This window comes from Myxocyprinus asiaticus, chromosome 17 (genome assembly GCF_019703515.2).
Source record: "Myxocyprinus asiaticus isolate MX2 ecotype Aquarium Trade chromosome 17, UBuf_Myxa_2, whole genome shotgun sequence".
Classification (NCBI taxonomy): domain Eukaryota; kingdom Metazoa; phylum Chordata; class Actinopteri; order Cypriniformes; family Catostomidae; genus Myxocyprinus; species Myxocyprinus asiaticus.
In genome coordinates, this window is record NC_059360.1 from 24,307,845 (window position 1) to 24,321,570 (window position 13,726).

At 37.1% G+C, this 13,726-nt stretch overlaps 1 protein-coding gene across 2 annotated transcripts in view; it reads left to right on the forward strand.

Annotated features, from left to right (window-relative positions):
• The window catches only part of itsn2b (intersectin 2b), a 53,872-nt gene that overhangs the window by 18,208 nt on the left and 21,938 nt on the right, over nucleotides 1–13,726 (forward strand). Inside the window, exons 12-23 of one of the 2 annotated variants that reach the window (XM_051723372.1) lie at nucleotides 3,806–4,068; nucleotides 6,333–6,482; nucleotides 6,848–6,988; nucleotides 7,190–7,277; nucleotides 7,495–7,634; nucleotides 8,588–8,724; nucleotides 9,166–10,037; nucleotides 10,155–10,279; nucleotides 11,863–12,020; nucleotides 12,677–12,773; nucleotides 12,884–13,080; nucleotides 13,508–13,551. In XM_051723372.1, the coding sequence (XP_051579332.1) occupies nucleotides 3,806–4,068; nucleotides 6,333–6,482; nucleotides 6,848–6,988; nucleotides 7,190–7,277; nucleotides 7,495–7,634; nucleotides 8,588–8,724; nucleotides 9,166–10,037; nucleotides 10,155–10,279; nucleotides 11,863–12,020; nucleotides 12,677–12,773; nucleotides 12,884–13,080; nucleotides 13,508–13,551 (2,412 nt within the window). The remainder of the gene's footprint in view (nucleotides 1–3,805; nucleotides 4,069–6,332; nucleotides 6,483–6,847; nucleotides 6,989–7,189; nucleotides 7,278–7,494; nucleotides 7,635–8,587; nucleotides 8,725–9,165; nucleotides 10,038–10,154; nucleotides 10,280–11,862; nucleotides 12,021–12,676; nucleotides 12,774–12,883; nucleotides 13,081–13,507; nucleotides 13,552–13,726) is intronic. The other variant, XM_051723373.1, reaches the window with a different exon arrangement.

Below are 13,726 nucleotides of genomic sequence, written 5' to 3' on the forward strand. Positions count from 1 at the left end.
AAACAGACTAAGCTTTCTTCTATTTAGAGACACTGAGCTAGTAAAATTGTTTGAAATGGGGATTGACAATTAAACAATTGGTAAATTAATTTAGTAAATATTGAATTACTCTTATTTTGGTAAGCATACTGTGTTTGCATTCTCTTGGCTTTAAGAATGTATGTATACTGCATGTATACTGCATGTGTGTGTGTGTGTGTGTGTATATATATACACACACATACTGTCAAGACATTAAAGGGGTCATTACATACTTTTTTTTATTATTATTATCATTTATATATTATTTTATTATCTTCCTTGAGGTCCATTGATAATGATAGTAAAGTTTTTTTTTTTTTTGCTCAAAAACTGTCATAATTTAGTAATTTTCCATCATTTTATTAAGATCATTTTCCACCCTGTCTCTGGCCTTCTGTCTGAAACACTTGGTTTTGGCCTAAGCACCTCCTTAAAACTTCAACGTAAATGCCCACTTTTATGACTGGCTAACATGGTGCAGCCCCTCGAATACAGGCATATTTGAAACTCAATCGGAAGAGATTGAACCAGCTCCACAACATTATAAAGCTACATTTCAGGGTTTACACACAACGCACCGCCAACACATTGCATCCTAATATATAAAACTGTTCACTCCAGCACAGCAGCACCATAAAATATCTAACAGTCATGACATTTGAAACATTCAGGAATAAAATGGTTACTTTCAGTTTTTGGGATCAGGTCCAGTGGTGTTTTTAACTGCCCCATCCTTCAATAAAAGTTCCTGTGCAAAGCTTGAATGGTATTATGATGTGGTTCACAAGCAACCCATGTTGATATGAGCTGAAAAAACATATAATCCACACTGAAATACGCTGAAGACACATCCACGTGACGCATTCACATAGTCCAAAGCACAGTGAAACAAGACGCACACACAGAGTATCATTCTGCAATGATGCACACATTGCCGGAAACGCATCAAAATGGTCAAATACGCTATCTAGCGCATGTTTACATACACCAACAATTAAAAATAGCGCAGATGGGCGCAAGAATGTGTCCAGGACACGTTTGTGCTCAAAACAACAAGAAGCAGAGCAGCTAAATGAAACTGAATGAGGTCTCCTTTTCAGAGTTGTAACTTGACACCACATCTTTTAAAAGAGGCGCGAGATACATGACAACGGTCAAAGACATCTGTCTAGTGCATGTTTATATACAAAAATACAAAACTAATTAAAAATAGTCCAGATGGTTCCCCTTTGGTGTTCAGGAATAGTTAATAGGCCACACTAGGCCTTTGATGTTGTCGCTGTAAAGGCGGTCATGAATTAATTGGCCGTTTTTGCAGCTTGGTTTCAATAAATGCTTTGATTGCATTGGGGATTAAGTTTTGAGTTCTGAAATGTATGTTTTTATAGTTGAAAGACCTCATATATCTCAAAATATCAAGGAAAATTTGATTCCTCATGACATGACCCCTTTAAGCACCATTAGGATTTGTCTTCACATTGTCCTCATTTCTTGCTCTTATACCTATTGATAATTATCTTCAATTCAATGTAATGGAATTATTTGAAGTTTTAAACACTGCATGCACTACTCGTATGGACACACTTGGCTGAATTTATGATTCATGACCTTAAAAACCTTTTGATCTAAGAGTGTATTCTTAGTGCTTGAATTAGTTTTGTAGGCAAATACAAATTGTGCCTACATATGAATTTCTATACAAAACTACATTTTGGAAGTTGGACCAGATAGGAAAAGTAATAAACAAGTGTCCATTATAAATGGGAGTCATATATATATATACAGGTGCATCTCAATAAATTAGAATGTCGTGGAAAAGTTAATTTATTTCAGTAATTCAACTCAAATTGTGAAACTCGTGTATTAAATAAATTCAATGCACACAGACTGAAGTAGTTTAAGTCTTTGGTTCTTTTAATTGTGATGATTTTGGCTCACATTTAACAAAAACCCACCAATTCACTATCTCAAAAAATTAGAATACATCATAAGACCAATAAAAAAAACATTTTTAGTGAATTGTTGGCCTTCTGGAAAGTATGTTCATTTACTGTATATGTACTCAATACTTGGTAGGGGCTCCTTTTGCTTTAATTACTGCCTCAATTCGGCGTGGCATGGAGGTGATCAGTTTGTGGCACTGCTGAGGTGGTATGGAAGCCCGGGTTTCTTTGACAGTGGCCTTCAGCTCATCTGCATTTTTTGGTCTCTTGTTTCTCATTTTCCTCTTGACAATACCCCATAGATTCTCTATGGGGTTCAGGTCTGGTGAGTTTGCTGGCCAGTCAAGCACACCAACACCATGGTCATTTAACCAACTTTTGGTGCTTTTGGCAGTGTGGGCAGGTGCCAAATCCTGCTGGAAAATGAAATCAGCATCTTTAAAAAGCTGGTCAGCAGAAGGAAGCATGAAGTGCTCCAAAATTTCTTGGTAAACGGGTGCAGTGACTTTGGTTTTCAAAAAACACAATGGACCAACACCAGCAGATGACATTGCACCCCAAATCATCACAGACTGTGGAAACTTAACACTGGACTTCAAGCAACTTGGGCTATGAGCTTCTCCACCCTTCCTCCAGACTCTAGGACCTTGGTTTCCAAATGAAATACAAAACTTGCTCTCATCTGAAAAGAGGACTTTGGAACACTGGGCAACAGTCCAGTTCTTCTTCTCCTTAGCCCAGGTAAGACGCCTCTGACGTTGTCTGTGGTTCAGGAGTGGCTTAACAAGAGGAATACGACAACTGTAGCCAAATTCCTTGACATGTCTGTGTGTGGTGGCTCTTGATGCCTTGACCCCAGCCTCAGTCCATTCCTTGTGAAGTTCACCCAAATTCTTGAATCGATTTTGCTTGACAATCATAAGGCTGCGGTTCTCTCGGTTGGTTGTGCATCTTTTTCTTCCACACTTTTTCCTTCCACTCAACTTTCTGTTAACATGCTTGGATACAGCACTCTGTGAACAGCCAGCTTCTTTGGCAATGAATGTTTGTGGCTTACCCTCCTTGTGAAGGGTGTCAATGATTGTCTTCTGGACAACTGTCAGATCAGCAGTCTTCCCCATGATTGTGTAGCCTAGTGAACCAAACTGAGAGACCATTTTGAAGGCTCAGGAAACCTTTGCAGGTGTTTTGAGTTGATTAGCTGATTGGCATGTCACCATATTCTAATTTTTTGAGATAGTGAATTGGTGGTTTTTTGTTAAATGTGAGCCAAAATCATCACAATTAAAAGAACCAAAGACTTAAACTACTTCAGTCTGTGTGCATTGAATTTATTTAATACACGAGTTTCACAATTTGAGTTGAATTACTGAAATAAATGAACTTTTCCACGACATTCTAATTTATTGAGATGCACCTGTGTATATATATATATATATATATATATATAAAAATAATAAAGAATGAGTAAGTGTTTCAAAACTTAGTAGACCGGGTGTGTGTGTGTGTGTGTGTGTGTGTGTGTGTATACTCCAATACTTCTTAAAAAACATTACAGGTTGGTACCACATGGAATTGGTTGGGAATACACCATGTAATCTAGGCAAAGGGTGTCTACTTTAATGAATCTAAAAAAGCAGAGTTTTGTTTAAAAGATTTTGTTTACTATGTAATTCCCATATTTCCATTTGTGTTATTTCATAGTTTTGATAACTTTACTATTATTCTAAAATGTAGAAAGTAGTAATAATATAGAATGTGTAGGTTTATCCAAACTTTTTACTGGTAGTGTCTCTAAAATCTCTAAAATTGTTGATTTGAATATGTGTCTGTCCATCCAGTGACTTTTGAGGATAGGTTTAAGCAGAATATGGAGCTGGGAAATGCTGAGCTGGAGAAACGTCGACAGGCCCTGCTGGAGCAGCAGCGTAGGGAGGAGGAGAGGAGGGCACAAAAGGCTAGAGAAGAGCAGGAGAGAAGAGAGAGGGAGGCTCGAGAGCTGGAGCTGAAGAGAAAGAGAGAGGAGGAGCAGAGACTAGAACGACAGAGAGAGTTGGAGAGACAGAGAGATGAGGAGAGACTCAGAGAGTTGGAGAGAAAAGAGGTGAGGATAACCTTGTGATCATTTTTCACATTCCCATCAAAATGTCAGATTTCCCAAAAATCCCTATCCTAACCCTAACTTATTTTGGTGATCTCAAAACTGGTAAAAGAATGGTTTATATATGCCAGGGTGATCAATTGGCCTATATATGGCCTTTTTAACAGTGATAACTGTTTCTTTCCTGATAACTGTGCCTTTTACAGGGTTTGTATAAGGTGCTTGAAGTACTTTAATTAGTTTTTTTGGTTTTTATTATTTTTTATTTAAGTCCTTAAACCCTTGAATATAGCCATTTTTAATAAGAGGTGCATAAAAAGTTCTTGAATTATAGAAAATCTTAAAATACATTGCTTAAATCATTTAATAAATGAAATGTATTTATTTTCAGAAAAACACAACGACTGACCACTAGACCACTGCTGAAAAAGGCAGCACATAGTCATGTCACGTGGCACCTGTTACTTTTGGCAGCGTTGTTCAGAATGGGCCAATCACAATCAATTGTTACTGGAGGATTTAAAAAATATATTTTATAGATAATGCTGTGGTGGATTTAGCCAGTATGAATCCTTGCAACTATCAGTTTTAATTAAAAATTACTCTCCAGAGTGGAAAAATTGGATGAGATGTAAAACATTCTGAGATTTGAATACAGATCAGTGGAGGATTCAGTTTTGTGAGCCGTCTAGTGCCCCCTTATGTAAAGACAGCTTTGTGTCTTACAAAATAGGTTATTTCTGACAACATTTGGGTCAATCTCAAAATATGTTGACAAACATGTCACTTTACTTTTTTAGTAATGAAAAAGCTTTCAAATTGCTATTTATTTTTTATTTTTTTTAAAGGTATCTATAACCTAACCTTTAATGTTATGAAATGGCTTGACATGGCAAATCCTTGTCCCCTTCATCTGGTACACCACTTCTATGACATGTAAAGTTATTTATGTGTTTATTTTGTACTTATTTTTAATACAAGCATTAGTGCAAGTGTACAAAAAAGCAAAACAAAATTATTATTAAAAATTTTAATAATTTAAAAAGAATGTTTGTCCTTTGATTTCATGGTGTTATCAATGTAAAGCCTTTTATGTTTTACATTTTTTGAAATACAAAACATTGTGGAAAATAATTTTTAAGGCCAAAGTTCAGAGGATGCTTAAATATGCATATAGTGATTTCCCCAGCATGTTAAAAAGTTATTAATTCACATTTTAACTGATATTTTCACACAAAAATATTTGGTTTTGTACCCCAAAATGTGGTGGTGTAACCTATTTAACCTATTTTAGTGTTAACTTGCTTCATTTGTTAAACAAAATTAAACAATAAAAGAACAACAGCCAAGTTGTCCTTTATGAATAAAAATGTCAACATGTTACAAAATGTTTACCCTCAGCATTTATAGGCAAAAACTGAATTGAATGGAAAATTTCAATATTTTGTAAGAAAGTAAATATTTTTTGAGAATGACCCATTTGCAATTTTGGTCAGTTCCTCACATAAATCTGTTGTGTGACTTTAGAAAACATGGAACATAGCTCAAGTCATGTGGACATCTGTTTACGGACCCAGTTATTCACTTTTGTTGGAAAGCAAAGTGCTTTTTAAGGGAGCACTACAACTGCCCATCAAGTTCGTCATGAATAAACCGAGAATTGTTACTGTGAAAATATGTAGTTAAAGATGCTCATTGAGATATGTTGTACTTGTAATAAGTGTTTTTTATTTATTTATTTTTTTAACATTTTTTTTATAAAAAAATAAATTAACTGGATGAATAAAATGGTTTTACTTAAAATGAACAAATAAAGAATTCATTACTTAATGACATCTCGAGCATAGTCCTTGAAAACAAATAGAAATGTGCTTAAAAGTCCTTGAAAGTCCTTGAATTTAACTTTGAAGCATCTGTACGAACCCTGCTTTTATGAAAGGCAAGAATTTAATATTTTATAAATTGTATTATATGTTTTACCATTATATTAGCATTCGACCACATCGCTTTGAGGATATCTGCATTGGCCATTGAAGAAAACCCTTTGTGTTTAACCATAAACTAACCACTTTTGAAACTTGCAATTCTACCATTAATAATCTTCATTTTGAAAAATAAAATTATTTAAACTGCCACTATTACTACAACTGCCTACTAATACAAATAGTAAGAGAGACAAAAAGTAAAGCAGAAAAATGTGGAAATACTTTTGTGTTTCAAAAAAGCATGAAGGCTTTTACTAACCATAGCTATGATGATCCTCACAGGCAGCGAAGAAGGAGCTAGAGCGCCAGCGGCAGCTTGAATGGGAGAGGAGGAGAAAAGAGGAACTTCAGAACCAGAAGAGTGATGAACAGGAGGAGATCATCAAACTCCGAGCCAAGAAGAGGAGTCTGGAGTTGGAACTGGATGCTGTGGTAAGGTTTTAGGGATGAGGGCATCATGATTTCAACCAGTAGATTGCCATATAGACTCATTATGTTTTCCAGTTCATTTGGGTTTGAAAATATTTAGACACAAAATCTAGAATAAATGCGTAATTTGTGTGAAACCAATGTTATGACCCTGGGTCATAAAATCACGGACTTTACAAATTTAACTGTGCAAGAGTTTTCTAAATAACATAAAACGTACAAGTTTTATTTTTCTTAGTAATATTCACGTTACCAGTTCAACTACTTAAATCATATTTCAACTATGTACTATGTAACTACTTAATAAATCATTTTCACACTTCTACAAACTGATTGAATGATGGCTGTTTTATCTCTCTGCCTTTTAGGGGAACAAGCAGAAACAAATCTCTGACAAGCTTCGAGATGCTCAAGGCAAAAAGAGAATCCATAAAAATGACCTGGAAATGATCAACCAGAAAAGAGACACCTGCATCACAGAAAACAACTCACTGCAGAAGCAGTTAGAGGTCTGACTGCCGTGTCCATAACTACACACACAGACTTCACAAAGAAAAACTCAGACTGAAAATTTAAGCAAGTAATCTTCTATTTAGCCTCCAAGGAATAAAACTCAATTTTAGATTTAGCGAGCCCTCCCTAGCAAGAGCATAGAGGTGATCATTGTATCCAACAAGTCAGAAGGATTTGTATTTATTTGGTTTTTGCAGGAGTTTAAGAGAAAGTTGGAACAGTCAGCCACAGAGCAGGCGAAACTCAAGGAGAGACTCCGCAATCTGAGTCTGAACAACCTCCCTTGTAAGATACTAATCATATATTGCCTTGAGTGCCTGTTTATGCATTGCTATGTTAAACATTTATTCATTTGGGATAATTAAATGTCTGAATTTGTGCAACAACAACAAAAATGCTTATGCATGCATGATGTGCTTTGGGTGAATTGTGAAAAAATAAACCTCATTATCTTATGAATGCATGAACAAATGGATGTTTTTGCCATTTTTCCCCGATATAGCTGCAACAGTAACCACTTTAAAGAGAAATGTGGAAGAGAAGGATCTTTCCTGTCGAAAACTTAAAGAACAGCTAAATGCTTTAGAGTCAGAGACTGCAGCAAAACTAGCAGACATGGACCAATATAAGAAAGAAATCCAGGTAAACTATTAATATTATTCAACCATGTCTGATAAATTCATGCACACCAATCAAAACTGACATGCATGTTTAAAGCTAGACCAGTTAGTCTTTATAGGATGCAGATTTAACCATAGGGCATTTTAACTTGGTGATATGAAAATAAAGAATTTTTTTTTTTTGTAGCAAATCTTTGTCTTTGTACCAATTAGTGCTAACAGCATATAGATTGCTACTGATGCTACTAATGCGAATAACCCCTATGCTTTTGTCCCTGTGTCTTTATCACTAGCTGTAGAGCTTTTCTGTCTGTCTGTCTACTTGTCTGTCTCTCCCTGGCTTTCGCTGCAGTTTGAGGAAATGGATGACTGCATGCTTAAAGGCCTGCTTTCTTTACCGAGTTGCCTCCGCAATCTCTTCTTCCTTCTGAAGGTTGCATATCTCTTTTTCCCTCCTCCTGTTTATCCTCACTCTCTCAGCTTCACTCTCAGATCACTACTAAATCACTACTAATCATCATCACTACTGCATGTAAGCATGGCTTCATAGACAGTCGCTTCCTTGTCCCTTTCATCTGATAATAAAATTTGATATAACTTTTTACAGACATGGTTGTTAAGCGATTAAAACACAACAGTTTGATTTATGGTATACTTTAAAATAATAGTTGGATATTTTCAACATTTATCTGCAGGGCTGCCCGCTTGCCTGCTAGATTTCTAAATGTATTACAAAAATCTATTTAACATATGTTTATACAAATTTAGGGATGAGTTGAATTTATTGTCTTTGGGAAACGACAGCATGCCATAGATGCTCTCCATAGACATGACATTTAAAATAACTTGTAATATACCTTGAAGGGTTTTTCTTTTTTTTTTTTTGGGGTCTCAGTTGCACGAGTTACATTGTGTTTGAATTGAGGTTATCCTGAGTTCAATGTGTTGATTATATTCTTGTGGTTTGTTTATCAGGATCTCAGAGAGAGCCAGAGGATGCAGCAGTCTGCTTTGGAAAAACTGTGCACCATAAAGGAAGACAAAATTCGAGAGCTAAAGAAACGCAAGCAGGAGGAATTGGAAAAGAAGAGGAGGGAAGAAGAAGAGCAAAAGTAAGACATTCTTATTTAAAATATACTTACAGAGACAGTGCAGTACTTCAAAACCATGCAGGATTTATTCAAGCAAATTTCTTCAAAGCTGCAGTGTTAGGGGGCATTCACATAGGATGCGCTCTTGCTTTTTTTAATTGTTGGTCTATGTAAACATAGGCTAGACGTATGCCTTTGGCCATTATGGCTTTTTTCCCTTATTTTCAGCATCAAACGTCTGGGGGTTGCATTTTTAAGATGCTGTGTTAAGTTAAACTTAGTAACACTTTGATCATGCTGCACATTTAATCAATGTCAGTTTTAAAACAACAGAACAATCAAATGAATTTCAGTTTTTGTTGAATTCCTTTGTGCTCCATCTAGCTGTTTGTAACGGTGGAATGCATCCTGTGTGAATGGCTCCTTGGTTAAATTTTAATTGCTGATTGCTTCTCAATTCAGGTGCATCAAACTGGAGAAGGAACGGCAGTGGCAGGAGAAACTGCAGCGAGATGAAGAAGAGAAACTGAGGAAAATACAGGAGGAGAGAGAGGCCAAACTTCGTGAGGAGGAGGAGAGAGAGAGACAAGCTCGTTTACAGGCTGCTAAAGAACAGGCGGAGCGAGAGCACAAAGCCCGAGAGGAGGAGGAGAGGAGATGCAGAGAGGAGGAGGAGCGGAGAAGGCAAGAGGATGAGAAAAAGAGAGAGCAAGAAAGAAGGAAACATGAGGAGAAAAGAAGGCAGGAGGAGGAAGAGGAGCGCAGACAACGAGATGAAGAGAGGAGGAAACTGGAGGAAGAGAGGAGGAAATTGGAGGAGGAAAGGAGAAAACTGGAGGAGGAGAGAAAGCGACAGGAGATGAGATTAGAGGAGGAGAGGAAACACGAGGAGTGGAGAAGAGCAGAGGAGGAGCGGAAGAGAAAAGAGGAGGAGAGACGAGAAGAGGAGAGAAGAAGGGAGCGGGAGGAGGAGGAAAGGAGGCGACAGCGGGCCCAAGAAGCAGCCAAGAGAGATGCAGAAGAGAGGAAGAGACTCGAAGAGGAGAGAAAAAGAAAGGAGGAGCAGAGGAAAAAGCAGGAAGAGGAGGAAAGGAGGCATCGGGAGGAGGAGCAAAGGAAACAGGAGGAAAGGAGGCATCGGGAGGAGGAGCAAAGGCAACAGGAGGAAAGGAGGCATTGGGAGGAGGAGCAAAGGAAACAGGATGAGGAGAGGAAGAGGAAACAGCTGGAGGAGGCCACAGCCGTGAGGCTCAAAGATGATCAACTGAACAAGAAGAACACTGTTAAATCAGACATTGTTGCTGCTCTTCTCCGTGGCCTTGAGGAAAGGAAAGGTAAAGAAAGAAAAAGTTTGCCAAGATTTAAAAAAATGAGCTGGCATGGCTAGTCCAGTCATCTCTGACATGATTAGAATTTACTTGTTGTTTACCTGAATGTGCTTGTGATTTCAGGCAACAGACAGCCACTTGGCACACAGCACAGAAGATCAGCTGCACTGACTGCGTTTAAAGCCCTCTATCCCTTCACAGCCAGAAATGAAGATGAGCTCTCCTTTGAAGCTGATGACTTGATTGAGGTCAGTTTTAGGGTGAATTTCACAAAACTCATCAAGAACATGTCCATGTCATTTTTTAACCCCCAAATCAAAATAAATAAATAAGACAATGTATTTTGCTTGGAGAAAATGAAGTTTATTTTTAGGACCATTACTCTTCAACAGTGCTGTCTTGCCGGCGGGCCCAGAAGGGGGCACTATGTCGTGAAAAAAGTTTACGCTTAAAATGTTCAAGTCTTCGAATACATAAGTCAGGCATATGGGGTATCGTTTGAAAGCTTAGAGTCTGAACTTTCAAATATAACCATCACTTCTGCATTAATGTTACATAAAATAACAAAATAAGGCCCGAAATCATTCATGTCGCAAATCAACGCCACCTAGAGGTCATGTGGTAGAAATATTAATATGAATATAAAAGTAATTTAAATAGCACTTAAATAGACAAATTATATATTAAATGAAAGCTCTCATTCTCAGGAATGCAACTGATTTTTGTTGCCCTAATTCCACAGTTTGAAAGATTTTCAAAAGAATCACAAAGTAAAATATGAATTCTGTAAGACGTCAAATACAAACGTCATTTTTTATGTGCTGATCACTGCTGCTATAAGCCCCAAATAGCTAAAAACTTTATATCTGCTTTTACCTTAGGCAGTTTTCTAAAAAACATAGCCATTATTTTACTTGTCTGTGAGCTTATGTGAATAATCCAATGTTATATCTCCAATGTCCAGAACAAAATATGCGGTCCAGCAGAAAAGTATGCTAAACAAATAATCGGTAATGCATGTTATCGACTGTTGATGATAACATTTTATACATCATTGCAAAGGGGAGATCTCAGTTTTCCAATGACATCTAGATTGAGCTACTAGTCTACTACTAGGCCGAGATATTCGATGAAACAATGGGGGTGGTGCATGAACTGAAAATTAGTCTGAATGTCTATGGACGAGCACATCTTTGAGGGCTAAAATGCGTTGGAGCGCCACCTACAGTTCAGATCGGCATTTTGTGATGGAAGGTGATAGAGGAAAAAAAAAATTTTTTCTAGTACTTGCTTTTACTTTAGTACTTCCTTGCTTTTAAATTTGAGTGTGAAAAATTGCAGGCGACAGCCCAAAAATGCCCAAGAGTTGAACAGGTTAAGATTGTTTGCATTGTGGCATTATTTTCATGACAGTTAGAACTGTTTATGCTAATATAATTTATTTAAATGTAATTACAGTAACAAACTTGAACGTTAAACGCATTACGTTAATGAGATTTTTGAGGGAATAGTTGTCTTGAAAATAGTGAAAAAGCAAAATCTTGGTGTTACTAAAAAGGCTTTATTTTCATAATTCTCTTTTTTTCTTCTTCTGTTTAATAGGGGAAATGTGACCTAGATATGTTTTGATGAGATTCCCCCTTTTTTTTTTTGGTTTCTTTTTCAAGCCTTATAGTTTGGCATTCGCTACACAGCCAAATTTTACTACCCTGTTAACAGCAGTGAGAATGTAACATGTTAGATGTGCTTGTGGGACCTTGCAACATGCAACGGCTTAATTTTTCATACAGTACTTTTTGTAGTTTGCTCAGCGGGATTTGTGTTTGTTTAGGTGGATGAGAGTATGGAGAGAGAGCAGGGCTGGCTGTACGGCAGTCGGCAAGGGAAGATGGGCTGGTTACCTGAGAGCTATGTGGAAAAGCAGGCCAAATCTGAGGCGGTGCCCACAGCCAAACAAGCCCTAAAGCCACAGGTCTCCATCTCCACCAGGTGCAGTCTCCAAACTTAATACAGATTTATTTTTTATTCACACCTGTTTCACAATCATTTGTACAAAATTTTCTCAATGAACACTCACAGACAAAGTGCATGTGGCTACAGAACCCTCAAAGAAAACATCCACAGCTACAGATAGCCAAACCCAGAACACTGCACCTACAATATTGCCTACTTTAATCACTACAGCTAACCTTCTTTTGTAGGAAAGAAGTGACCTGTTCAAGTCTAATACAACTAAACAACACTGAAGTGTAAAATATTTGCAAACAATATTTCACTTCAAAACTATTTACACTGAATCTGATGTTGTTCGGATGACTTACATTTTTCACAGGCTGAAAAATTTAAGACGCTATGAAATGTCTATGTTTGGTTTTAAAACAACGATTTTAAACTATGTATCAACCGAAAGTTTATTTTGCCCACTTTTAGGAGTATGCAAGCATATAGATGGCCTCAAAGCTAACATACATGGACTAAATTGATTTGATTTCATGGGGTCTTCAAACCTAGTTTCCGTATAAAAACTGATATTATTAAAAAATATCTGATATTTCAGTTCTTAGAGATACATTTTATAATTTTAAGATCTTTGTCCTGCATGATCGTAGAATATGTGGAATATTCTAAAAACCCTTCTTCACTAGCAAAATGAGTTACTGCTCTGTGCCAAGTGGATCACGGCTGAACTCCGCCTTCACCCCCACCCATGCCACAAGCTCCAACTCTTCCAACCATAGTCAGGTATGCAGGATCCTGAAAAGCTCAGGGTTTCAGTAACCATGTCATGTTTTACATAAGGTATGACATCCTTGTATTTAAATATAACAATGTTGCTGTATGTTGTGTCTCAGGTGGTGGGAAATGTGCAAGCTCAAGCTTTGTGCTCTTGGACTGCAAAGACAGACAACCATCTCAACTTCTCCATAGATGATGTCATCACAGTTGTGGAGCAGCAGGAGAACTGGTGGCTGGGAGAACTCAGTGGGGTTCAGGGGTGGTTCCCCAAAACCTACGTCACAGTGCTGAGCAGCAGTGACAGAAAAGCATAGTAAAAGCACACTCCATGCAGTAAAGAATGGCCACAATAAGTGGCTGAGATATTGCAACTTGCTTTTTGTGATGTAATAGATTGAGTTTGGAACTGCGAGTGTTACATGCACTTTGTCTGTGGAAAGTATTAATGTGAAATGGTATTTTCAGACTTAAACAAGTGATTCTTTGCATACTAAAACTTCAAGGTGTCAGCATTCCCCTAAAGACATCAACTAATTCAGATGTTGCTTTACTTTCTCTGTTTGGAATTGTCATAATACATCTGCCACAATTGATTGATTTATCTTTAACTGCTGTTTTCTAATTCTAAAGCCATTGTTGCATTGGTTGTAAATTTGCTGCAGTATCTTTTTGTAGGAAACGTTAAAACATTTTTCGGTCATTTTGTTTTGATGCTTGACATGTTTAATTTTTTTCCATAGTTCTGCTGATGGATATGATGCAACAGATGGATCAAACTATGAAGGTAAGAGAAAATGGATTCTCTTTTTTCCACCAGAAAACGTGAATAATTTTGCAATCAAGGAAACATTTTATTTTATTTTTTTCAGGATTTTACTGAATTTCATACAGTATAATACCGTTTGCTGGCATTGTAACGTCAGCGTTACAATGTGTTCTTTGTGCTTATAATGTGCATT